The sequence below is a fragment of the Lagopus muta genome, chromosome 1 (assembly GCF_023343835.1).
Source record: "Lagopus muta isolate bLagMut1 chromosome 1, bLagMut1 primary, whole genome shotgun sequence".
NCBI lineage: Eukaryota > Metazoa > Chordata > Aves > Galliformes > Phasianidae > Lagopus > Lagopus muta.
The window spans coordinates 10,395,190-10,423,110 of NC_064433.1; the positions used below are offsets into that span (position 1 = coordinate 10,395,190).

Here is a 27,921-nt window from a genome sequence, read left to right on the forward strand (position 1 = left end):
ATAAAGTATTACTCAGAGGAGTGAGGAGTTTGGTCTACCTAAGAAAGCATGAGCCATATCTCAGTGAGTGGAGGAGAAAGAGATGGTTTGATAACAATAGAGTTTAATACAGTTGGTTTTCTTGGGACTAATGTTGTTGGAGAAAAGACACCTGAGAAGAAATGCTATATATCATTCATTATAGGAAGATATCTTTTTTTTTTGTATGTTGAAAATCTGTCTGATGAGATGATGTCTGGATGATGTCTGGAAGGAAGGCAGTCCTGAGTATCATTATGAATTTAATATCTGGAGAAAAAGAGATGATTTCCTAACAGTAATTTGAACTTTTCCCACAGATATTACCAACCCATAGGAGAAACAGTCTTCACCAAGATAAAGTCTGTTCCATTTACTGTTAATGTATCACAGGATCCACTTTATTAAGACATTTATTTTCCTCTTAGACATATCACAGAATCACAGAATCACCCGGGTTGGAAGGGACCCCAAGGATCATGTAGTTCCAACCCCCCTGCCTAGCAGGGCCACCAAACATACACATTCAGATCAGGTTGCCCAGGACCCCGTCCAACCTGGCCTTGAACACGTCCAAGGACGGGGCATCCACAACCTCCCTGGGCAGCCCGTTCCAGGGCCTAACCACTCTCCTAGTAAAGAACTTCCCCCTAACATTCAACCTAAATCTTCCCTCCTTCAACTTAAAACCATTTCCCCTAGTCCTGCTGTTGTCAGCCCTTTTGAAGAGTTTACTCCCCTCCTGGGTGTAGGTTCCCTTCAGGTATTGATAGGCTGCAATGAAGTCACCCCGCAGCCTTCTCTTCTCCAGGCTGAACAAGCCCAACTCCCTCAGCCTGTCCTCATAGGGGAGGTGCTCCAGCCCCCTGATCATCTTAGTCGCCCTCCTCTGGACCCTTTCCAAAATCTCAATGTCTTTCTTGTACTGAGGGCTCCACACCTGGACACAGTACTCCAGATGGGGCCTCACAAGAGCCGAGTAGAGAGGGACAATCACCTCCCTGTCCCTGCTGGCCACCCCTCTCCTGATGGAGCCCAGGATCCCATTTGCCTTTCGAACTGCCAGAGCGCACTGCTGGCTCATGTTCAGTCTCTCGTCCATCAGGACCCCCAGGTCCTTCTCTGCCGAGCTGCTCTCAAGGACCGCTCCTCCCAGCCTGTACAGGTGCCTGGGGTTCTTCCGGCCCAAATGCAAAACCTTGCACTTTGCCGTGTTGAACCTCATTAGGTTCACCCGAGCCCAGCCCTCCAGCCTGTCGAGGTCCCTCTGAATGGCATCATATCAAGGCTTATAAGTGAAACATCTGGATGGAAGTCTGATGGGGATCATGAACTTTGTCTTCCCTTGCAGTGAGAAATTGACTGATTAATATTAGCAATCATTCTTAATCAATGCATGGTTTTCTGCTTCCTAAGTTCCCCTTTGAAACCACTTTCCTCACTAAAGAACAAGCAGAGAAACAAAATCAGATTGGCAGATAAAACTCCACTCTTGACATTGTTTTATGAGCAGCTTTGATGATACTGACAATTGTTTATTGTTTATAATCTGCTGCCAGCTAGAAAAACAAACATCAAATCGTAGAATCATAGAATGGCTTGGGTTGGAAGGAACCTCAAAGTTCATCTAGTTCGAAACCCATACCACAGGCAGAGTTTGCCAACCACTAGATAAGGCTTGTTGCTTGTCTGCTGAGCAAGAGAAGAGTGCTAAGCATTAGCTTTTATTTTTTTGAAACAGCATATCACTCTGTGATACAAACATTACTGCCTAATTTTGCAGCTAGTTTGCTAGATTCAGTATAAATTTCATCTGGATTAATACTGCAGTGTCTGTGTTCAAGTCCCAGATCTATGTGAACATATCCAAATTACAATTTCATAGTAAAAGCCCCACTGTATGGCCTACACCTATGATCCCTCCAAAGTCCATGTAGAAGCTTCCTATTGCAGGCAGAACACTAATCACTACTCTCCTACGCAAATTAGGAAAGTATATCATACATGTTACCTTACTAATAGGACCCCTATCAGACCATCTAAATTTTCTTTTTCTAAGCCTAGACCTAGAAGGCACACTGATGACCATCTCAATCTGTCTATGATACAAAGATTGCTTATTCATCTGTATGCTACATGGGTTTAGTCATTGCTGCAAGAATAATCCAAACCTTCTGATAATTCTCAGGGCTATAACTGATAATCTCCCATAGATTGACCTACTTGGTACTATTTTGCCTAGCCAACACAAACTACAAATGCACACAGCCAAATTCTCGTCCTCACATGAGGTCTACAACCACTACTACTCCTCAAGAGCTAGCTATCTCATGATTGCTATCAGTCAAATCAAACTTCTGTTTTTTAATATGAATAAAGGTCAAGCACTGTCACTTCTCTAGTGATCCAGAGGAAAAAAAAAAAAAAGCCAACAATGTTAATTGTTGGCTTTTATCTTTTGACTCTCTGTCTCCCTGTCAAAAATGTCTGTGTTAGAGTCTAAAATCTATGTGAATATGACTAAATTACAGTTTCACCCTGGTTTAACTAGATGGCTTTAATGCTGAATGTGCCCTTGATTTAGTTGGACGTACACCAAATTTCCACTAAATACATACAGTGGTGCATACATGTCTCATTTCCTCAGAATACCGAACATGACTGTTTAAACAAATTATGTCTCTTTCTCTACAAAATGTTACTTTTAAAAAATTTATTCTGCCAATTAGTTCATAGATTCTCATTGTAGTGTGCTGAAATAGAATTGACTGCCAGATGCATAGGAATAGTAATTACTACTCTCAGTAGTCTTTGAAGAAAGACTGTTATCACAAATAATATGTTTATTAGTCATCTCACTTTCTCCTCATTATAAAAAAAATCATAGAATCATAGAATCACAGAATGGCCGAGGTTGAAAAGGACCACAGTGATCCTCTAGTTTCAACCCCTCTGCTATGTTCAGGGTCATCAACCACCAGACCAGGCTACCAAGCCGGGCCTTGAATGCCTCCAGGGATGGGTCATCCACAACGTCTTTGGGCAACCTGTTCCTGTGCATCACCAGCATCACCATCCTCTTTGTGAAAAAATTCCTCCTAATATCTAACCTAGTCCTCCCCTGTCTCAGTTTAAAACCACTCCCCCTTGTCCTATCACTATCCACCCTTGTAAACAGCCATTCACCTTCCTGTTTATATGCTCCCTTCAAGTATTGCAAGGCCACAATGAGGTCTCCCCGGAGTCTTCTCCAAGCTAAACAAACCCAGTTCCCTCAACCTTTTACAGGAGAGGTGCTCCAGCCCTCTGATCATTTTAGTGGCCCTCCTCTGGACCTGCTCCAAGAGTTCCATATCCTTTCTGCACTGGGGTCCCCAGGCCTGGAAGCAGTACTGCAGATGGGGCCTCGCAAGAGCCAAGTAGAGGGGGACAATCACCTCCCTCTCCCTGCTGGCCTCCCCTTTTTTAATCCAGCCCAGAACACAGTTGGCCTTATGGGCTGCAAGCACACACTGCTGGCTCATGTCCAGCTTCTCGTCTACCTGGACCCCCAAGTCCTTCTCCACAGGGCTGCTCTCAAGGAGATCTTCCCCCAGTTTGTATAAATAGCTGGGATTACCCCAACCCAAGTTCAGCACCTTGCACTTGGCCTTATTGAACTTCATTAGGTTCGCATGGGCCCACTTTTCCAGCCTGTCCAGGTCCCTCTGGATGGCTTCCCTTCCATGCAATGTATCAACTGCACTGCTCAGCTTGGTGTTATCCACAAACTTGCTGAGGGTGCACTCGATACCATTGTCTGTGTCACTGATGAAGATGCTGAAGACCACCGGTCCTGCTTGTGGCCACCCTCCACCCTGACATAGAACCACTGGTCACAACCCTTTGGCTGCATCCAGCCAGCCAATTCCTAGACCACTGAACAGTCCGTCCTTCAAATCCACACCTCTCCAATTTAGAGAGAAGGATGTGGCGAGAGACCATGCCAAAGGCTTTGCAGAAGGCCAGGTAGATGACATCCATAAATATTGCACTTAACTGTATCTGAAACAGGAGAATAAGAGCTGGTAGTCTGATGGCACTCGAATTATATGTAAAGATGGATTACTTGCATATGAATAAACAAAAGATTACTTTGATATTGGTTCATATAAGTTCTGGTTGTGAAAAAGACGTCAGAGGCTAGGATTTGTTCTGAGGTAAAGATAATTTTATTGCCTGTTCGTTGAGCTGTGTACAACCCAAGAGAAAGCAAGCAGTAGGGGACAGATGGGCACTGTGGGCACTGTGTCTTGAAGCATTTTAGGTGACATTCTTTTTTCTTTTTTCTTCTTTCTTTCTTTCTTTTTTTTTTTTTTCCACTAGCGTGATTATGGTGGTCCCTTGGTTTGTGAACAAAACAGGCTAAAAATAGTAGTGGGTGTCATTGTTCCTGGCCGTGGATGTGCCATTCGAAATCGTCCTGGAATTTTTGTTCGAGTCTCACATTACTCCCGGTGGATACACAAGATTATGATGACCTACAGAAAACCCTGAAGAAAACTCAACAGCTTCCATTTACAGAGAGATTGTGGACAGCATAGAATTAAGGTGTAATGTAAAGATCAACCATTTTTAAACTACTTGATAGTCAAGTTTGTTGAACTTCTTTTAATATTTATAGGTGTTATTGGTGTTTTGTCTATCAGTGTTGTTTTATAAATATTGAAGTAACTTACAGTATATGCAAGTATGGTGACATATCTCCTGAAGATACTTGAATGGGTAAACAATTTTGCAAAGATATTATTACTGGGTGATTAATGGTTTTGTACAAAAAGATCACATGAGCTCTTTTTTTGCTGCTCTTCAGATTATCTTAGAAGGGGTAACGTATTATAGCTTTATTTAACACAACTTATTCTTTCTATGAGCCACACACTTCTCTTCAGATATGACAGTAGTTCTACTGAGAGAGATATACATCTATCAAAGACAGCATATATCACCCTATTTCTCATACCCCCTTGAGAGAGGTCAAAAATGTCAATATTTCATTACAAAAACATCCCTTTTGAAATTAATCTTCTCATTGTTGACAAACTTTGACAAGCCTTCAATCAGTGAAGTTCGCACAGAAGTCAGTATCACTTCCTATTGCAGTACTTGTAGGCTCTTCCTATACTTGGTCCCTTTAGTGTGAAGGTGGTCCCCTAAAAGATATCTCAAAAAATTCTCTAGATAGGCAAAGAGATGTAGTAATGAACTGGTTAGCAAACTGTTGATCATTTTCTCAAAGTTTGTCACAGAACTAACTGTGAATTTACAATGTTAGAAATTGTATGTGATCGGATTGAAAAAGTAGTCTTGATTTGCCACTGATGGACATTTGCTATTAAAAGTATTTAAACTAAATATGTCCAAATCCTTCTCAAGAGGTAAGTGTTAAAAATTGAAAGGATCCTACATATTGATTTAAAAGTAACTTTGTTAACAGTGGGAAAAAAAAAAATAGTTGAATCTGGCACCTGGATGAAAGACAGCAGTAGGAAAATAAGATATATATTAATAAACTTTTCAGAGACTTCAGATATTTAATAAGATCTTACCTAAATTTGGTCCAAAATGTGTCCTTTGTATAGTCTCTTTCAGGACAATAAAATTATTTCAGGGAGATGATCTTGTACAAAATGGGGAAAGCATCACTAGTAGTTAAGCACTTTGTTTCCTGCCTACATGTGGAACTATAATTTCCCTTTAGGCTGATTTGGAAAGGGAACATATAGTCAGCATCTGTGAAAAGTGCTTGTTCCCCTTTAGATATGTAACTGTATGTCTGGAATTATAATACATTTAGCAGCTGGCAGTACGCTATAGGTGGCACCAACTACCCTGTAAATTCTAGAAAGTAGATACAACACATATCCAGTTATTTTTACTACTGTACATGCAATTGCATAAGTAACTGCACTATTACTTCACTTGTGACAGTGCACTTGTATATGTTTCCAGTAGCAAATTGTAAGGTATATAGATCATATCTAACTGCATAGCCACTAAGCTGACATGATGATGTAGACATATAAAAGAACATTTTATTTCATTCTGAAGACGCAGGGCTGAGTTCTGCCCTGGCAGAAAGTAACCATTTCAGAAGAGCTGTCGTGGGAGGCCGTTCTCATGTTAACTCACCAAATTATTTTCTTCAACAGTGCACTTTGGCTACAGTGAGACTTAAATATGCTTACGTCTCCTAGTCAACTAGGATGAATTTCAGCCCAAGCTTAAATTGCTTGGCTTGCTGAGGTTTGTGTCAAGCATCCAGCAATGTCTACTGGTGCATAGGAAGAAATATTTTAGGAAGTAGAGCATCTGAAATTCCTTCTGATGTAAATAGTTTCCTTGGAACAGAAGCAACTTCCCTGTACTGGTAACCTGAAGGTGTGGATGCTACATGGATAGTCTATCTATCCTGGCTGCTTCTGAAGGCTTCATACTCCTTTTTGTCTCTCTTACTCACCAGGCTTAAAGAGGGCAGGATTTAGCCTGTTGTATTTACAATTAATTATTGCAATGTATGTAAAGACTGTATTCTTACTCAGTATATACTGAACGCAGCATATTGAAAGAATTAACTTTTTGAGAGAGACTTTTGAAAAAACTCCAAGTGAGTTTTGTTTTCAGTCATTAGTAGAATGTGGATAAAATACATAATTTCATGTTCACTCTTTGTACCCTAGGAATTCTTATGTGCTCACTGTATTATATGTGCAGGTGTTTTGTTATGTCTATCTAAATAATTGAATCTTAAAATATTTTAGTTATAATCTTCTGCTGTGCAGAAGGCTGTGATTTTTATATATATATACACACACACACATATAAATATATGATTAAAAAATACTGTTTTTTGTTAGACAACATGTAAGGATTTTTACCTGTTTGTTCTAGGCATCACCTCAGTAAAAGAAGTTGTTCAGAGTTGATGCTCCAGAACTTAACATGTTTGTATGCACTTGCTTATCAGGTGCTCTTGCTCTCCCTATCTCTATATGGAGGGCACACGAGACTCTGAAAAGCAAGGGAAGAGAAGAATAATGATATGTGGTAATGAATTTGTACTTCATTTATTCCTGTGAATATTTCTTGTTGGTACCAATGGTACCGTGCCAGGCAACTGTTACAACTACAGGATTCTCTTAAGAAAGAACACTCTACAGACACTCATTCATTGTTCTAACATATTGCTCTCTAATAACAGGTGGACTTACTCTAGTGCCCATCTAAATTTCTGAAAAGCCTCTTACTAACTTCAGTGGGATTTGGACTTTACTTTGCAGATGTGATTTTGTTCATAATTATAATTAAAGGATACAGAACGTAAACTGTTATCTAAGGACATTCTTAAATTCCTTTGAATTTTGTCTTCCTTTTCCTTGCTGCAACTTATCTATGGACTCTGAAAAGTATAATAACTGGATACAGAATTTCAAACCTAAGACCTGATTTTGAGCTGCTGAAGTTAGTTTAACTCAATGACTTGTTTTCTTATGGCACTAAAACTGGCTGACACTTCTTCCTTTCCTTAATGAAAACATTTCTCCCTTTTAAAAAAAAGGGTTTGTTTTCTTTTTCCTATCTCTTTTTCTCTCCTAAAGCTCATGATTCTCAGAGAAACTATAGCACTCATTGGGAATGTACTGGTCCAAATCTTTGCTGCTATGGCTGAAATCTTCTGTAGTTTGAAATTAAAATTCTCCCAGGCATTCTGCAGACCTTAGCTGTGTGTAATGCCAATATACTTGACAGAGCTAATCACTTGAGTTAGGGTTTTCCAGACAAGGATCCAAATATACTTCTGAGGGTCAAAATCTACTCAGGCAGAATGTCCCTTGAAATCAATGAATGTGATTATCAAAGTAGGGGCTGAAATTTGCTCAATGCTTTTCCCTACAGCTGTGCACTGAACTTAATGCATCCTTTTACACCGAAAAGCATACCAGTTCTGGACTACAAAGCAACTGCAAGAGCAGGCAAGGCTTTATTGCCATCTTTATGGAAAGCTGGTTGTAAACCAGTTCACTCCCATGAAATCTATATAAAACCAATAGTATTGGTTGTTTTGTCTTCTTTCCTTATCAGTTGTTTTGTGTTTTTTTTTCCTCCCTCACATGCACTGGTATATTATTGTTTTATGAATGTTAGGACTGCTGGCAAGAACTGACATGGCTTTTCATCCTAAAATTTTACAGTGTTCCTTTTGATATATACTCTTGGGCATTTGTGTATGGTGTTTTCTTGTGTGGGATCAATTCAGGGAGTTGCCTGTGGAATTCAGTGTATGATAAGAGTATTTTTTCATATTTAAGTGGGAAAAATAGTGCTTCCATTAATGATAACTGACCAAATGCCTAACGAAAAGGGAACACTGTGGTTATAACCTGTATTACGATCTTCTGTAATTAATGGCATCTTCAGTAGTTTAATAAAGTTGGTATTTTTGTAACCTTGTTTACTCTTATTATTCTTAATAAAGTATTTTATAAAAAATATCAACCTAATTAGCACTACATTTCTTATTTAAAGAAGAATCTTTGGAACTGCATTATTAGGAAAAAGCCTCAGTAAAATGAATGTCTACCAGTCCTAATTTCAGGAAAGGGTTTTACTTGTGCTGAGTAAAGAGGGCTGGTATTTTTAAGATCTTCATGCATCCAATACTGAGAGCAGCATAAAATGAAAGATAAAACCAAATCAAGGTGCGATCCTGCTGAGCCTCTCCAAGAGATTTGTGCTGGAATTCTGCATAGACAATGACCCAAGCATACTGTGGGGAGAGTAATTTGGCCTGAAAAGTTGTGCTTAATCTAAACAAGCATTTGGCACAAAGCTTATACTTTCTTACAGTTCCACTGTGATAGGTTTGGCATTTAAAGTATGTCTCTTAACATGATCAATTACATTTCAGGAAAGATCCTCCATTACTATGTCATTTAGTATTACCAGTGGTACATAACTCCATGCAAAGTGAACAAACCTAGATGCTATACTAGATGTACTTAATATCAAGAAAAGTCAACATCAATTGCTAGGAAAAAAAACATAAAAATTGTGAACATTATTAGCATCACTGGATGAGCATCTCTGTCCAGCTGAATATGGTCAAGCTCCTATAGCATCATGGCATTCTGGTTCAGCAAGTTCAAGTAAGAGTCAGTAAGTTCATAGATGTTTTTTCATTATCCAGATGAAATTTCTAAATTCTATGCTTTTCTGGTTACACTGAAATTTTGATAGTTTAAATACATATTTGCAACAACTCCAGCTATATAAATAATAAATCATTCTTCACATTATTTCATGTATAGAGTGTTTGAAGTCTGATTATGAATCTTCCATGCAAATATTTAATTCTTTTTATCTGTGGAGGATTTTCTAATTGGTTCATAAGTTCAGTGAATTTTATGAGGAACTCTTGAAACCAATGGGAAACTTGCCAGTAACTTCAACCATGAGGGCATGCTTCCAAAATTATAAAAATCTAGGTGCAGTCTGTATGTCAAAACTTATTCTTGCTATAGTTTTACAAAGTGTTAAGAATGTTTGTGTCACCTGACTACTTCCTGGGAGCCACGAGAATTAACTGCTTGCACAACAAAGATCTACAAAGGGATACTGCCTTTTTATTACAATCTCCTGTTAAGGTTTTATCTTTTGCAGTTGCAAGATCACTGTAATCTGCAGATGATAAATGATGAAAACCACACAGATGATCAGTACTTGATTTCTGCTTTTTGTTATTTAGCAAGCCTCATGTAAACAGAGCAGGCCATTCAAAAGAGTTCAGTTGTGTATCAACTCTGCCTTCAAAAGCACCGACTTCTGGACAACTATGTGCCAATAAAAACCACTTACAATAAATAGGGAAGAAAACAGCTGGGAGGAAAAAAGCAAATCATAAAAAGGTCAAGACCAAAGTAAGCCCTAAAATGAACAGACAAATTTTTCAGTCTCAATTTTTATACCATAGGATATGTGGTATGAAAAGTTGCAACAGAATAGCTTAACAGCTGTTTCACTCTGGTTCAGGACACTTGAGAAAATACAGTGACACCATATGGTCACAGAAGATGTTATACATGTTGTTGCTTCTATATCTGAAGATCTAATCCTACTTGCACTGAAATTAATGTCAGCCCATTATCTAGGACTAGTAGGCAGATACTAAAACCTCCTCCTGAACCTTTTGGCCATCCTCGTAAATGCTGATTCTTTTTCAAGCACTCAAGGCATGCTCCACATTGATCTCCTGTGGCAGAGAAGTATATGCTTTCATTCAAACATGGTCATTGAAGTTCCACTGAAGCTTTACTCAGACAAAACAATTTGCTTCCAATTAAAATATTTTTTCATTAAAATGATGATGATGATAAAAATAATAACAACAGCAACATGATGTATGCAGTTAGTTTTAGTGTATTTTTTTTTTTTTTTTAGAGTAAAAGCAATAAGGGAAAAACCTGTAAAACTGCATAACCTGAGAGATGTTAGGGATGTCTTGAGATATATGTCTATTTAAGATAGTGCTGTCCTCATCTTACTGGAAAAGAAGTTATATAAGAGAGTGCAATTCACATCAATTTATTAAAAACAAGGCAGAAAATATGGCATTAGGAGAACAGATTGGATTAGAGGAGGCTAGCTGAACAACAAGTGGTATAGTCCTCTTCTCAGTTTAAGACAATTTTTACCTTAAGTAACATATGAGTTTATGGTATTTAATTCACTTCAGATTATACTAACTGAAAATTTTCCAGATGGTTTTCTTTCCTTGTGGATTAATGTCATCATGATACACAATCCGAGGAAATAGGCATTTACATCAACATTGCTGCTACAAACCATGTCAACAACAGTCTCACGTCTTGGGCGTAAATATACCATCTGCTGCTCAGCATTGAGTTTAACAGTATTCAAACTTCATGTAGCAGTTAGAAAACTACCACCACCATGTAGTTTCTTCTTCTCTCTCTCTCTGTGTTAAATCAAAACTGAGAAAAGCAGCTGCTTCACCACAAGGCAGACGAGTCCCCATGACCACACGATTCTATCATTTATTGAAGTTTAAGTTTCTGTTGAAAAAGTCCCCACATAGCATTATTTTTTCAGCTTTTCAACATCTTCGCTATACATCTCCAAGGATACCTATAGGGTGTGAAAAATACTTGCTGTCCTGAAATGTTCACAGCTACCAGGACATCTGCACAGATGTTCCTAGATTGTGATCGAGTGTATTAACACAAGGGAAAGGTAGATGCTAGGGTCTTCTACATATTCCACATCAGTGAGGCTTAGTTTCTGTGGGGAGGTGCTCTGCAGCCATCCATTCCAAACTGTTCATAATAGCCAGAGGCACAAAATAATACAGATTACATGTGGGCACACGACCACACACGCACCACACTCATACAAATGCATGCAGCTGCCTTTGCAATGCTATCTAGCTGATCACTGCAGTGTTATTTAGCTGATTATTCAAAACTCCTTGGTCCACACAGATACTTCAGGAAAAAAAGTTATAACCTGGGATTTACCTATACTCCAAAATGCCAACTGGAATGCTGTGGTTTAGAAATAGGAAAATCTGAAAGGAAAGGTAAGCCAGGACTGTTTATTTTTGCCTTATGATTAAGAATAGTAAGAGGAAGCTTAATGGTGACACTCAGTAGTATGAATTTTTCACATCCTGATGTTGTGCACTTGTGATGGCAGAATTCTGTAGTGGAAACTGGAACTGGGAGTGAGGGACTTGTGTGCCACACTTACCCTCAGCTGAATTCTTCATTTCCGGCTCAATCTTTTCAAACCTAACACACAGAGCACTTTGCTCAGTGTCGTGGCTGGGGGAAGTGCAGTGTGACAAATGGATAAAATGCAACAAAGTGAGTTCCTACAAACACACTCTCGAATAGCTGTTCCAAACCCATCCATTCAGTTCTGCCCTGACAGTCTGTTTACATATGTATTTGTGTGCACATATTTCTTTCTGTGTGCAAGCACAAGTATCTGCTTTGCCTAAAACAATATACAGGCCGTCTCAATGGTACTTATTGTCTTCAAAGCAGATAAATAGACTCAATTAGTATTAAACCAGCTGTGTTCAAGTTTGGACCTGCCAGTGTAACTGTAGGCTGCATATCAAGGCCCTAAATGCTCAGCCCTGGCTTTAAAGATGTCCAAACAGTCTTGTGGAACAATACTAAACATGTGCACCCACAGTGTTTATTGAAATGGTGCACAGGCCCTTAGAGACCCTTCCAGATGCTTTTTCCCTTTTACTGCACTTTAATTTTGTTAGTTATCAGTAAGGGCAGGGTTTAGTGCTAAGTCTGTTTTTAAAGCAAAACATTTTCCTGTAGAAACCTGCTTCCTTACTGGAGCACTTTCTGGGCTGCTAACCTAATCAATTTAGTTATGAATCTCTTCTGCAGTGCTGGTTGAGTTTTCCAGGCTGACATCCCACTTTATCTTAGCAAAGAGACTGTAAACATGGTATTCTTTAATTATCTTTGGTTCTACTTAGTGCTAATGACTTTCTAGTCTATGCAATTCCATAATGCTAATTGCTGAGTTTAACTTTCTTCTGAAGTTTTCATTTATCTGTACCTTTCTTTCTTTTTTATGCACGTGCCTTAAAAATTATATATTTTCTTTAGATAGCCTCTGCATTAATCTACTCCCAAATTTTCTTATCAGTAAGTTTTCCATCATGACGTACTAATCTTACCAACTCTGTCTGCAAGAGTATGTCAGTTTTACTACCATGTTTGACAGAGACCAGGCTGTTTTCCAACTGAAATCTATTTGTTTTCTTTCCAGCTTGCCTCCCCAGGATCCCTCTCTGTGCAGTTTTCTCTGGAGAGGTATTTCCCTGCCTATTTGACTATGGATTGTGCATTCCCTGTTAAAAGTAGCAGCAAAGTTTTGTACTCTTCCACTCTGTCAGTGTTAGGGCAGACTTCTGAGAGGCTGTTGGTCACAACAATTCCAGACTCTCCACACTGAGTACAGAAATTGTTTCCCATTTCACTGACAATTTCTTCACTTCATAAAATATTCCTTACCTGTAAAGCAGTTTCTAATTGAATACAGGAGGGAGTCTGTGAAGCTTTTGTGAGCTCAAGCAACCAAGGTTTACTGGAAGACATCTCACCTGGGTGCCAAACAAAAATTTTGGATGTGCTTCTCTCTGAAATATTTAAATGTAGCTTTGTCATTCTCCTATTCCTCCAAATGTTTATTTAAGATACTTAACACGAGTTCATGACTTCACCTCCTGGAATGGAGGCAAAGGAGGTAGCAGTGCTTGCATAGGAACACTGTGGTCCAGGGGATTCCTCAACACCGGTGACAAACAACAACTCAAATTATTTTTCTTCTCAACTGGGTTTTCTTGCTCGTATTTGTTTACTTGTTGCTTTATTATTCTATTTTATTGCTGACCAGGAGAAAAAAAAACAGGGAAGAGTAGGACTGGTGCAAGTGATGTGCTTGATTTGTCCACTGGGTAAGATGTATCGCCTGCTAAAGGCAGCATTTTGGAATGCTCTTCTCTTCACTCCTCTCTTGGCAGTTTTATTGGCCTACTTAGATGTCTGAAGACATTTCACTTTCTCTGTTTCAAAAGTGCCTTTCTCATTATATGCTTAGTAAGAGCAGAAGTGATTAAGTCATTTTTATTATTATTATTATTTTTCCTCCCCCTTCTGCATTGCTGTATGTGTCCCTCAGTATAGATTCAGCAACAGTACTGAGCACTTGTATTGCAGGACATTTTTATTCTGCAAAGTATCGAGCAAAAAATTCCTTGAGCATGATGAAGAATGAAGTGCTGTGATCATACCAGACTGCATTTCTGCATTTGCCTTCCTCTCTTCAAATACCATGCCTGTAAAGACTAAGCTCTGTGGTGTGTGAAAGAGAAGAAAAAATAATACTCACTCTAGAAAAGACAGTTACTTTTAGAAGAGATTGCTCCTTATATAGTTTTTGATTTCTCTTCAAGATGGCCTACCACTTGCACATGAGTAGGGAATTAAAGTCTGACTTGAAATAGAAAAGTTCTGTAGAGACAAAGGAGGAAATATTTTCAGGGCTACACTCAAGGAGATTTATGAATGAAAAAGTAGGACAGTAATTTTAGTTCTCAGGGCACCAAGCTGTAAGAAAGCAGCTTAGGAACCATGCAGGTTTTGATCACAGCTCATGACACCTGTTGCTGTTAGGTCTTTCTCAGGAAGATCCACCTATAAAAAGCACTGCTTAAAGGAAAAATTATAGTATGGCACTGACTTCCGTGAGACAAGCCCTTTGTACATGGAGTTTAGAGACATTTGGTTTGGTTTGATTTGTTTTCTACCTGTTATGGGAAGATTGAAAAAGCAGCTTGAAGGAGTTTATGTCTGTGTGTGCATTTAGTCAGGCTTTTGAATCCAGTTTAGGAGATGAAAATCAAGGGAAGAGAACTTCAAAAAGAAATATTTTCTTTCAAGCCACATCCTTTCTCTACCATTTTCCCAGATTCACACATTCATTAAAACTGGAGATATACTGCAGAGATAAAACAAATCAACCCATCCAAGTTAGAACGTATTGCAATTTGATTTAGAAACACTCCTTTTAAGGCTTAGAGTCTATAAAAATCACATCAAGAGAATACTGTACTCTGTGGTCATGTTTCAGGAAAGCTGACAGGAAATCTAAACTGAAAGGATTCTTCTGTAAAGCCAACTTGCTGTAATTGAAGCCAGGGGAAATATATTTATGTGTTTACTTGACCAAGAAGAAAGAAACAAAAACATATTTTCCTCCAATAGTACAGGGGGATTAGATTGTTATTAGTCACTTGTGTGCTGGACTTCCCTCCAGATCTCTCCTAATATTTTGTCTAACATTCAAAATAAACACAATATCAGCTCTAAGGAAATTAAAATATTTCATAGAATACAAAAACCAGGAAGATCTTCAAGTACCTGACATTTCACCTTTAAAGCCCTAGGGATATTGTCCAGTATTTCAAATTATTGAGGACTGCCCTCCTGTAGATTTGTGCACAATAAAACATTGCCTGCCTGCAATCTGGCACAAAACTGCAGCTGCAGAGATGGACAGTCTGTGTAATGGTGTATTAAGGCATGATTAAATGGGCTAGGGTTTCCCAGAAAACTTGAATATTTATTCCAGTAAAAAGATAACATGAAGTAGAATTGATCTGATTACAGGAGTTTTTGTCACCTGAGTACTTACTGTAATAGGTGGTAGAGGGTCAGTCAGCACTATCACATAGGATTAATGTTGCTATTCAGGCAGGTGATCTCTAGAGTTCTACTGTAAGAATCAATTAAATGATGATGTGAAGTATAAAAATATTCTGAAATATGCCAAGGTCAGGCTCAGCAGCAGATTTTGTCTTTGCTGTGTGTCTCTGATGATACAGAGCTGCCATAAATTTCTTCAACTGCTGTACAGCTTCATGCTGCCACATAGCAGTCAAAAGCAGCTGGCAAATCTCATCAGAGATATTTCATTTGATTAATTCTTGTGTATGGGCAGATGTAGTGCAGTCTGTCAAACCATGGAATTAAAAAAAAAAAAAAGATACAGCTTCTAGGGACTCTGCTGCTAGCTGTGTGTAGCTTTGGTAGCTAGAAGAGTACAAGAATCAAGAGTGGATATTTCTCCTAACAGGATATCTTTGATGTGAATCCTAACATAACTGCTTTTGGACATACTGCGTGAGAGAAAGCAGTCAGTTTATCATGTACAAGATAGCTGACCAAGATAACTAATACATTTGGTTTCGTCCAATTTAAACATTTCACAGCAGGAAACATCATACGTCTCGCAAGAGAAGAATCTGTACATTTTATCACCATCCTGTGTGTTTTTAAGCTATTCAATTCTGTCATAATGTTCAAAGTGTTGATAGAGAATCTCATATGTAAACTTCGTGATATTAATTTTGTATACTGAACATGCCTACAGAGATTCCATCATAATGGGTATATTATTCAGCACCTGACACATTTAGCACCATAATATCAACATGAATGGATAACACAACCCCTTAGGATCTGTTTTGGGTCCCTTCATAAACATATGTTTAGCTTCAAGCATAAACTTAAGTTCCATTGATAAGTGAAGGCCTTTGAAGACACAATTAAACCAGTTAAATTTGTAAAGTACTGTAACTTTGGGTGAATGTGGGTAACTGCAAGAGGAACTTGTTTATACGCTACATAAGCCAAAAACACCATAAAACTAAATAAGAGTTCCAAAACTGACATTAAAAATGTTAATGGTTCCCACACATTCCTTTTCTCTTTTTAAAAATATAGCATAGTCTGACATTGAAAGTCTCAACAACTGAAACTGTACGGATTAGGGTACACATTCAAATTTACTTTTGGTTTAATCTCAGTTTGCATAACTCTATGTCCAGGTAGAGGTCAGTGAGAAGTTGTGTACCCGAAGGGCCCAACCTGGGACCAGTACTCTTTAATATCTGTATCAATGACATAGATGGTGGAATCAAGTGCACCCTCAGGAATTTTGTGGATGATACCCAGATGAGTGGTGCAGTTTACATGGCAGAAGGAAGAAATGTCATCCAGAGGGACCTGAACAAGCTCAGAAGACGGGCTCATGTGAGTTCAAAAAGGCCAAGTGCAAAGTGTTGCACATAAGTCTGGCTATACTAGATATGTATACAGATTTGGAGAACTCATTGAAAGTAGCTCTGCTGAGAAGGTCTTAGGGGTCCTGGTAGACAAAAAACTTAACAGAGCAAGTATTGTGTGCTTGCAGCCCAGGAGGCCATCAATATCTGGGGCTGTATCACAAAAGGGGGCCCAGCAGGGAGATGGTCCTTCTCTACTCTGTCCTCATGAGTCTTCTGGACTACTGTGTCCAGATCTGGGGCTCGCAACTCAGGAGATGTGTGGAGCTTTTGGAGTCCAGAGGAGAACTGCAAAGATGATCAGAGGGCTGGAGCATCTCTCCTGTGAAGACAGACTGAGGGAGTTGCGAATTCAGCCTGGAGAATGGAAGGCTGCAGAGAGAATTTATTGCAACTTTCCAGTATTTAAAGGGAGATTATAAACAGGAGGGTAATCAACTTTTCACATGAGTAGATAGTGATAGGACAATTTTTAAATAAGATACTTTTTAAATAAAAGAAGAAAGATTTAGATTAGATGTTGGGGAAGTTTTTTATTCACAGGTGCTGGCACAAGCTGCCCAGAAAGGTCATGGATGCCCCATCCTGGAAGCGTTTAAGACAAGGTTGGATGGGACCCTGGGCAACCTGATCTAATGCCTGATTCAGTGGCTGGCAATTCTGCCAGAAGGCAGAGGCAGAGGGCTTAGAACTCGATGATCCTTCTGACCAGAGAGCTATTGTAGAGTCCAGAGGAGGGCCACAAAGATGATCAGGGGACTGGAGCGCCTCCCCTACGAAGACAGGCTGAGGGAGCTGGGCTTGTTCAGCCTGGAGAAAAGAAGGCTGCGGGGTGACCTCATTGCAGTCTTTCAGTACCTAAAGGGAGCTTATAAGCAGGAGGAAAATCAACTCTTCGAAAGGGTTGATAACTGCAGGACAAGGGGAAATGGTTTTAGATTGAAGGAAGGAAGATTTAGGTTGGATGTAAGGGGGAAGTTTTTTACTATGAGAATGGTGAGGTGCTGGAACAAGCTGCCTAGAGAGGCTGTGGATGCCCCATCCATACAGGTGTTCAAGGCCAGCCTGGGCAGCCTGGTCTAGTATTAAATGTGGAGGTTGGTGGCCCTGCCTGTGGCAGAGGGTTTGGAGTTTGATGATCCTTGAGGTCCCTTCCAACCCTGGCCATTCTGTGATTCTGTGATTCTGTGACCCAAGCGATTCTCTAATTCTCTAATTCTCTGATTCTGTGAACTCCCATAGAAATAGACAAGGTGCAGTTGCTTATTCTTCAGAAACTTATCATATGTTTTTGTATAGATGAAAGACAATGCAGAAAAAAAAAACAATAATATATTTACATTCAGCCCAGTTATTTCAGAGTCTGTGGGGACCACCTATAACTGACCTCTGCTCTGCAACAGAATTTAGAGTATATATCTTTCCAGCATCTATATTACTTGTCTAGACACATCTCTTAGGATTCAGAATTGCAAATGACAGATTGTATACCCAACCTGACATTTATTTGATAGAATATAGGGATATATTTATAACATGACGATAGCTACACCTGATACGTGCTTCATCTAAGATCAGAATTTAGTCCAAAACATTCACATGTGACAGGGTCAAAACCTTTTTATGATTACATTATAGAATACAAGTTTACGTGTACATGTGCAAAAGTAACAAATCTTGGTATTCTGAACTTAAATTAAACTCTAGTCCACTTGAGGTATATTAGAAATGAACTGAAAAAAAATGTAGAACAAATACTGAAATTAACAAATTGTTTGATGAAGACAACTGAACAGTATTAAAAAAAAAACAAAAAACATCATATTTTATTAAATTAAGCCTGATTCCACAGCTCTAGAAACAGGGCAAAAGCTTTGAGATTAGCATGAAAGATTTATGGACTGAAAGTAAATGTTGATGACAAGTGGAAATTCACGGGGAAGCTATGCTCCTCCTTAGAGGTTGCTGAGTTGAATGGATTCTTAAATGGTGCTTTGCAATCAATGTATGTATCGATTATTTATAATAATTAAACATTTTCTTTTTTTTTTTTTTAATACAAGCCATGAATTTTTTTTTTTCTTCTGTTTTTGTTGCTGTTGTTGTTTGGTTTTAGTTCTATTTTGTGGATTTCTTGTCTATGAAGAGTTACTCATGGGCCCTAATGTCCCTGCCTAACCACTAGGCTCTCCTGATCCCACCCATGGCTCTGGAGCCAGGAATCTCTCTCAACTCTCCAGGACCACTAGTCTCGGCTCTAACAAGTTTACAAGACACTGTTTCCAGCTCTACCACACTCCCTCCCCTCCCTGGTCTGTTCAGGCCTCAGCCCACCCGGCCCCAAGGAGGCACGCAGCTCCCCATTGTCTGGGACTGTCCCTGCTGCCCCCAGCCTACCATGCTGCTGGCTGAGGGTGGTGGGCTCTGGCTGCCAGGCCCTGCCCTGAGGCCCAGAGAGGTCCTAGTCCTCTCAGAGCCATTTGGGCATCCATTCTTTATTTGTAAATAATTATAAGGCAGTTTTCTTTTGTTTATTGGAAGTATAAAATAAAGGATTCTGATACAATCTTTCTGCTGTGAATATTTTGAGCCCGTGAGAAGGAATGTTCACCTGAGCCTTCTTTGACATGAAACATTTTTCATAATTCTTCCAACTGCCCAGTAAATTAACTCTTGAAATTCCCATTAAAAAAAAAAAAAAATTAAGAATCATTAAGAGGCAGATTTTTTTTCAAAATGGAAACAAAAGACTCACATTAGAAACTGCAGAAATAAAATTGCTTGGAGCTTCCTAGATAATACTTTCATTTTAGAAATCCTCCCTTGTAACAAACATATTTCATCTTAATCAGATGCAAATTCATTAGTTCAATTACAAACATTTCCCTCTATGAGTGTGAACTTTGAGCTACAACTTTATGAGAACTCTGCATTATGTTTAATGTTACAGAGTGTTCTACCTTGTTCTCACTAAATCATAAGAAAGTAACAAGCTGATACTGCCTTAGAAGACATTGCTGAAATCCAAGCCTCTAAGATTTATAAGTGTTAGCTATTTATTGCTAACTTTATTGTAACGTTATTGTAAACTTGTATTCTATACATAGTAAAAATTTTGAATAGAACATGAAAAAATTGAGAAAATCTTTAAAATTTTCCTGTAAGGTTGATAAAAAAAACAACCAACCAAACAACAACAAACAGTAAATGCTGTCTTTGTGTTTGCTTATCTTTATTTCCTGCAGAATATTTCACAGATTTAGGAACTGTTAACTAGCTGTGAATGTTTTGTGTTTGACTAACCAAGCAGAGATATTGATACAAATATATGAACAAAAAAGAGGCATACCTTTCCTACAGCTCAGTGATTATTGGGCATGATAATTTTAAACATCTATCAGAGAAAAATAATTTCACACAACTTTTTTTTTTTTTTTAATTCTTTCTTTTTGAAATTAATTGCATTTCCTCCTACTCAACACTAATACAAAAATGTTAAAAGATATTTCAGGATACTGTTGGATTTTCTCCTCACCTCAGACTATTTTTACACAAGGCTTTTTGCAATAACTTTTATACTGACAAACTGAACAATTTTATAGCTAAATAAATGATTATATCCACCACATTTGGTACAGCAGCTATGTACAAAAGTATAGTAGAGGAAGTAAAGTTTCTGTGTTACACTGTAAGTGCTAGGGAAATTCTAAGGAGGTAGAATGTAACTAACATTGAAAGTTGGCAAAGACATTGCACAGTTTAACACAAGCTGTTCCCTTCTAATATCATAGTGACAGTTTCATATAAATGACATTTTCTGAGTAATAAAATGACAAATACATCATTAAAATTAGAGACAGATTGCTAAATAGATTAGACTGCAAGTATCTTGCTTTTTTCTTGCTTCTTGTACATGCATATTTCATCTTGCTGAAAAATTATATGCCAATGTTGTTCAGATTGCCAGATCTTAAAATAAGTTTTAAAATTCTTTTAGTTCTACCATGCAGCAGTTCTTTGAGGAAAGGAAATTCAGAAGTAATTTTATTTTAGTGTTCTTGAACAAACACCCTAGACTGTATTCTGCAAATTCTTCAATGTGAGATGGGACAGTCACTTGTAGGAGCCTGATACAGCACCATAGAATCACAGAATCATAGGAATTGAAAGGGACCTTTGTAGATCATCTAGTCCCCTTGTGTAATGCACTACATTGCACTGTAGGCATCCAAGTGGGTTTTGAATATGTCCAGAGAAAGAGACTCACAGCTTCTCTGGGCAGTTTTTTCCTGTGCTCCATCACATTGCCTGCATTAGAAATAGTGTGGCCAGCAGGAGCAGGGAGGTAATCGTCCCCCTGTACTCAGCACTGGTGAGGCCGCACCTCGAGTGCTGTGTTCAGTTTTGGGCCCCTCACTACAAGAAAGACAATGAGGCCCTGGAGCATGTCCAGAGAAGGGCAAGGAAACTGGTGAGGGGTCTGGAGCACAAGTCTTATGAGGAGCGGCTGAGGGAGCTGGGATTGTTCAGTCTGGAGAAGAGGAGGCTCAGGGGAGACCTCATTGCACTTTACAACTTCCTGAAGGGAGGCTGTGGTGAAGAGGGATTTGGCCTCTTCTCTCAGGCAATGAGCAGGACGAGCAGGGGTAATGGCCGCAAGTTGTATCAGAGGAGGTTTAGGTTGGACATAAGGAAGAACTTTTTCTCTCAGAGAGTGGTCAGGCACTGGAATGGCTGCCCATTGAGGTGGTGGAGTCGCCGTCCCTGGCAGTGTTCAAGAGGCGTCTGGATGAGGAGCTACGAGATATGGTTTAGTAGCTTGTGGTACTAATAGGAATGGGAGGGTGGTTGGACTAGATGAACTAGCAGGTCGTTTCCAAACTTGCGATTCTATGATTCTATGATTCTTTGATTAAAATAAACAATTTTCTCCTCATATTCACATGGAACTTCCTGTGTTCCGGTTCATGCCCTTTATCTCTTCTCTTGTTTCTGGGCATCAATGAAAAGAGCCTGGCCACATCCACTTGATTCCCTCCATTTAGATCTTTGTAAGCATTGATAAGATCCCCCCTCAGCCTTCTCTTTTCCAGGCTGAACAGCCCCAAGTGTCTCAATCTTTGCTCAAAAGGGAGATGCTCCAGGCTCCTAACTATCTCTGTGACTCTCTGATGGACTCCAGCAGTTCCCTGTATTTCTTGAGCTGTGAGCACAGAACAGGACACGATATCCCATATTTGGCCTCACCAGGACAGAGTAGAAGGGGAGGATCACCTTCCTCGACCTGCTGGGCACAATCTTTTTCATGTGCCCTGGAATATCATTGGCCATCTTGGCCACAAGGGTGCAGTGCTGCCTCATGGCCAACCTGTTGTCCACCAAACCCCTAGGTCATTCTCCTCAGAGATACCTTCCATCAGGTCAGCTGCTAACATGTACTGATGCCTGTGACTATTCCTCCCGAGGTGCAGGACTCTGCACTTGCGTTTTTTGAACCTCATAATGTTCCTCTGCACCCAACTCACCAGTCTGTCCAGGTCTTGCTGAGTGGAAGCACAACCTTCCAGTGTGTCAGCCACTCCTTGCAGCTTTGTATCATCAACAAACTTGCTGAGGGCGCACTCTATCCCTTCATCCTGATCATTGATTAATATGTTAAATAAGACTAGATCCAGTCATCTTGGGCAACCTGCTCTTGGTGACTCTGCTTTGAGTAGGGTTTCTTGGATCAGATGTCATCCAGAGATCCTTTCCAACCTTAGACATTCTATGATTTTATGAATCTGTTAGATTTCTTCCTTAGGAAACTCACCTCTACATGTATATGTAACATCTTTAAAATATCTTTGTTTTTTATTCATTCATTCTCATGAAGCAAATAATTTTGCTTACTGCAGGTTATTCACAAATTCTGCAAAACCAACAATTTGTATAATATATAGAGCTTATGAGTGGAAAAAAAACTTGTCAGAAACTAACAGGTTTTTTAGCAGTACCATAAGTTTATCTGCCAGTACTGTGCTAATCAAAATCCTCTTTTGTGATAACAAAATGTGAAATATCAATTATCTTTTCCTGGAGAAACCAATGATCATCTTATCAGGCAACATTTTTTTCCATTTCACCCCAGTGGAAACAAATAGAGATTCACTTTAGAATTATTGATTATAGGGGAAAGGAAATGAAAAAATATATTTTAACTTGTTCTCTGGCAAAACCTTACTTCATGCTGTGGATATTATGTATTCTGATAATAAAGGCATCCTGCATGAGTAAGCTTATCTCACTTCAGAAGTGTTTCTATCTTTGTTGAATTTGCAAGCTATTTAAAAGGAAGACCACAAAATTAACCATAAGGAAGTATGAACTTCATGTACAAACTATGGATATTTAGGTTCAGGTAGATTCCACTTTTTGTTAGAGGCCTCTACAGGTAACTGCATAGCTATCAGACTTGGCCTTGGCATAGCATTTGAAATCAACTTCAGGAGCAGAAGTCTTGAACATTGTATAAAACTGTCTTTATAGCAAGGCATGAGTGAGAGAAACTGCACTGAAAAGAACTGTATAACCTAAGCGTGACAAGTACCAAGTTCATCTGGTGAAGGACTAAGAGTCCTTGGCTTCATCTAAAACAAAGAACTATTCTGTATAAGGACCTCATTTTGTAAACTAATCTTCTGACTATGCATGTTCTGTTTTCCCCTCTTCTGAAATGAGTGTGAGCACATCAACATCTGTAAATGTCAGACAAGTGATCTGCAGTATTGAGCTGTCTCAGCTTAAATCTGCCTAATGCATGCCTTGTCTTAGTGAAGATACAGATGCTTTCTGTGGTCCTATAAAAATGTGCAATTTAATGATGAATGGTAGAGTTTATAGCTCCAATTGCTCTTGTCTCCTTTGAAGCAGGAAAACTGGCAACCCCTTATCTAGACTTTAACAGGTTGAGATAAACCTTGATAGCAAGAAGTATTTGAATTGTCAGAGCTTTTAGCAACAGTAAACTACTTAAACTAAAAGCAGCTGTTAGACACACACACACACAAAACAGAACGAAACAAAACAAAACAAACAAAAAAAACCCACAATCATTTGTAAGATATTCTGTAATGTCTGGAATAATATTTAATGACTTTTTTCTTTTAAACTCAGATGCACAAACATGCATGCACAGTAATATAAAGCTTTGTTTTTGAAGAAATGTTTAATTAACACACACAAGTCATCTGGAGGAAATAAACCATGGAGATCAGTGTGTTCAGAGAACTATAGTTTAGTTCCAACAGTGTAACAGTGAGATTACACTCATTGTTATGAAAATATTTTTGTTCTATCTATGGAAGAATTATTCCCGTGTGGTGTCTAGAACTGTAGAAATGTCCTCAGTGAGAAGTGATATTCTGTCTGCTTCTTTTTTATTCTTAAATGTATTAAAATTACATGGACACTTCAGACTTCTGTCAGGACTTCTGAATCATCACGAGAGTATTTTATTATATTACGTAAGACAATAATTTTGACTCCCTGTGGGTTTTTTACTTGATTTCTGCCAAGTTTTTATAAAGCTTTCTGGTATAAATTTAAGTCTGTGTCATAGTTAATATGTCAAAGCAAAGAGGGAAAGAAACTAATTCAATTCATAGTACATCCTTGTACTTTGTTGATGAAACACTATTCTGCAGTTTAAAAATGCTAAATGGACCTGTTTGGTTGACAGTGAAGCCTTCTGTATTAATGAAATATCTCCATTAGGTCTTTGAAAATCTTTATATTATGCATGTTGTTAGTCTAGTATCCTCTTCTAACTGTAAGAGACGAAGTTCTACTTGACTTTAACATGGTTTCTGTGCATTGGTCTGCAAAGATCAGCCAGCTTTGCTTGGATTACAGCCCAATTTCCCTTTAAAATCAGTTTGGATACTTGTGAAACTAAGCTCCTCCTCAGGTAGTGCTTTGTACATACTATCTTGAGCCTCTTCTTCTCGATGCTGAATAGTGCCAGCTCTTTCAGCCACTCTTAATCATTGAAGTGCTCCACTCCCTACATCACTCTGGTGGCCCTCTGTCAGGCTTTTTCTAATATGTCCGTGTCTTTATCACACTGCGAGGCAGTGGAACTGGACACTGTACTCCAGTAGAAATAGAAGACTTTTTTTTTTATTCTTTTCTGTGAAAGGTGTTGATTCATTTCTGAGAAGTTTGGATCTCTCCATTAAACTCTGACTCTCAATCCTAAATTAATATATTTTTTTTTCTAACAGAGAGGAAATTGCTGCATTCCTTGGAAAGCTGATTTTTAACCTCACCCTTTTCTTCATATTTAATGATAAAGGAAGATTCCCAGATAAATTTTTTTGTTTTCATATGCAGTTTCTTATTATTCACATGGCTTACAGTAGGAGATGGCAGGTTGATTTGCACTTATAGACTTCCATTTTAGACAGGTACCTTTTTGTTCATGTAAACCAAAGACCAGCATTCCTTCTTTCAGGATTAATACCATAATGTGTTGGTGTCTAGTCTATCAAGCTTAGGCACTGGTTCATTTCCAATTTGAAATACCTGGCCCCAGAAATGGGAAGAAGCAAAATCTGACCCTCTTTAGAGTAACTCCCTGCATCCTATGAACAGTTTAATAAAGAAATAAGCACTTGTGAATGCTTCTGGTGTTGCTCTAGAACACTTAGACAGATTGCTAGTGCGGTCACCCCTAAAATGTACTGTAGCAGAGCTTTTGCTTGTTTTTAAAACTGTCATCTGTCTCATCAGAGAAAGTACTTGTGATGAAGCTGAAGTGAACTTCTTGTCTGTCAAGGAAGATTGCAAATACAGGATTAGGTTGTCCCAGAAAATAGAACTACTGATTTAAACATGGTAGCCTGTGGAGATCTAAATCACATCAAATCTGAATTTTCTGAGATTTTTTTCTTAGAATTTTCTTGGAATCTGAGAATCTTTTCTTAGAATTTCTTTTTTTACTCTTTTTTTTTTTTTTTTTTTTTTTTTTTTTACTCTTTTGTCCTTTATTTTGTATTTCCAGCACTGGATGACATTCTGTCCACCAAACACCTGTTTCTGGTAGTTACAACACATCTTGTTAGCTAGGCATGAATGAACTGCATATCATATTTATTAACAAAATCTGAATTTTCTACTTTTGATAACTTCAGTTGCCTATTCCACTCGTGCAACACTTCCCTTTTGCCATGAAATAAGACATATGAAGATAGCTGCAAGAGTAAAATTTAATTTTTAAAATATGGGTAAAAAAAGAGAGAGAAAAGACAGACAAATATTGCTTTTAATAAAAATGTAGATTAAAATACTGTATTATCTTATTTTCAGAGTTTTTATCACTGTTATGCCAGAGGTTCTGATCCTGCCTGAGCCAATCAGATTAGATGGGAATATTAGCTTGGTTTGCAGCCAAGAAATAGGTATAAAATCAGACCTCATTAAATCTTCCTGAAATGTATTGAAATTGAGGCTTATTTTATGCAATATATAATTAGACCATGATTGTAATTATTCCAATTTATTTCACATCAAGACTTTTGCACTGTATCCTTCCAATATCCCATGCCTCAAGGCAGATCAACGCAAAATTTGTCATGTCCTATCCATCTAGAGAACAATCAACATTTATTTGTATCTGTCCTCTGCTAACAACCAACTCCTGATGCCTCAAATGATGACAGAATTTCAAAAGAGCCCAGAGTATTTTTTGTAGACGACATACGAACATGGGAAAGGGAGAGCCTGACTTTTCTGAAAGGCCATTTAAAATGGTAGTCATCCATTCATTTCTAAATTACTTTTTTGACTGAGTACATCTTGAAGTGTCATTTAATTTTGTCTATGAAAAATGATTCTACAAAACTGAGAAATTAATTTTATGTTTTGGGCTTTTTTTTTTTTTTTATGGTTTTTTCTATCTGCCATCCTTACATGCATGGCCTTCTTTCTAGAACTATTTTTGAGAGACTTAAGTTGACTGAATTTGTCTAGTCAATTGAGCAATACAGAACAGAACGCAGCATCTAGAGACAGCATCAGAGCTCTGAAGCCATTGAATCAAAAGTATAGTAAAAACATTGTTTTCCAAATGAAATCAGATAAGCTGGGGGAAGGTACATATGTTAACAAGGGGGATAGGATACATCTCTTATTTATGCTTCTTTCTACAGCAAAGTATTGTGTTTGTTGTACATGTTTCTTCAGTGAATTCTACATAAAATGCTGTTTCCTTCCAGGTTTTAGCTGTTGTGAACCTTAGCAAACTTTGAAGGTAATTTGCCTCTAAATGTCATAATACTCTTTTCTTTTGGTCATCCAAAACACTTAACCCTGGCACTATTGGGGAGATTTCCTATATTTTGGGGCTACTAGATGTTATAACAGGCTATAGTATTCTGATTTTTGAAATGACATTCTTAAAAAACTGATCACCATTCTGCACTACTCGGATTTTTATTGTTATAGTCCCTACATTTTATCTACTCTGGACATCCATGATGTCCTAAAAAGCAAGTCATGCCTCTGCAACTTACTACAAGATAATTTATTTTTCCCCCTGAAAATGCTAAAATGCTAATATACATGAAATGAAAATGCTAATATACATGATACCTCACCAGTCAGTTCATAGTAAGAACATACTATATAGTCTCTCTTGAACATGGGCTATTTTTTACTCTTTTTAAAAAAATTTTATATAGTACTAAAGCTGTTTGTAAAATAAAATACTGTATATCTTATTGACACTTTTCTATCATTTTGGGAAAAGGATCATTGGTTATGTGCTTATCTTCACATAATTGATATATAAAGTTTACCTCTAAAATAATGAGACTATTTCAGACTGGGAGGAAGAAATGATTTTTGAGAATGTAGTGATTAGAGAAAAGAATGACGTATAAAGTTAGTAATATTTGACCTGATTTATATATGATTATTTTGTACGGTATTATTTTGTATTCACTATGGTTATGTGGTAATAGTATTTGCCATTACATAAACTGCTCAGTGCTACTGAGGCTGTAAGTGCTACATGAATGAAAGTATGAGATCTATCTATTTAAGTAGTGAGATGTGAAGGTCACATCCTAGCTCTTAAAGTCTTAAAGTCAGAACTTTTAAAGTCATAAATTAAGTCAAATTCAGCTTCATGGCCTATTATATGA

General features: G+C 38.2%; 1 protein-coding gene across 6 annotated transcripts in view; it reads left to right on the plus strand.

Moving 5' to 3' along the window:
* Positions 1-8,520, plus strand: part of HGF (hepatocyte growth factor) — a 62,143-nt gene extending 53,623 nt beyond the window's left edge. For all 6 annotated transcript variants that reach the window (XM_048933428.1, XM_048933430.1, XM_048933431.1 and 3 more), the window contains one exon: positions 4,384-8,520. In XM_048933428.1, the coding sequence (XP_048789385.1) occupies positions 4,384-4,554 (171 nt within the window). In that variant the 3' untranslated portion in view covers positions 4,555-8,520. The remainder of the gene's footprint in view (positions 1-4,383) is intronic.
* The last annotated feature ends 19,401 nt before the right edge of the window (positions 8,521-27,921 follow it).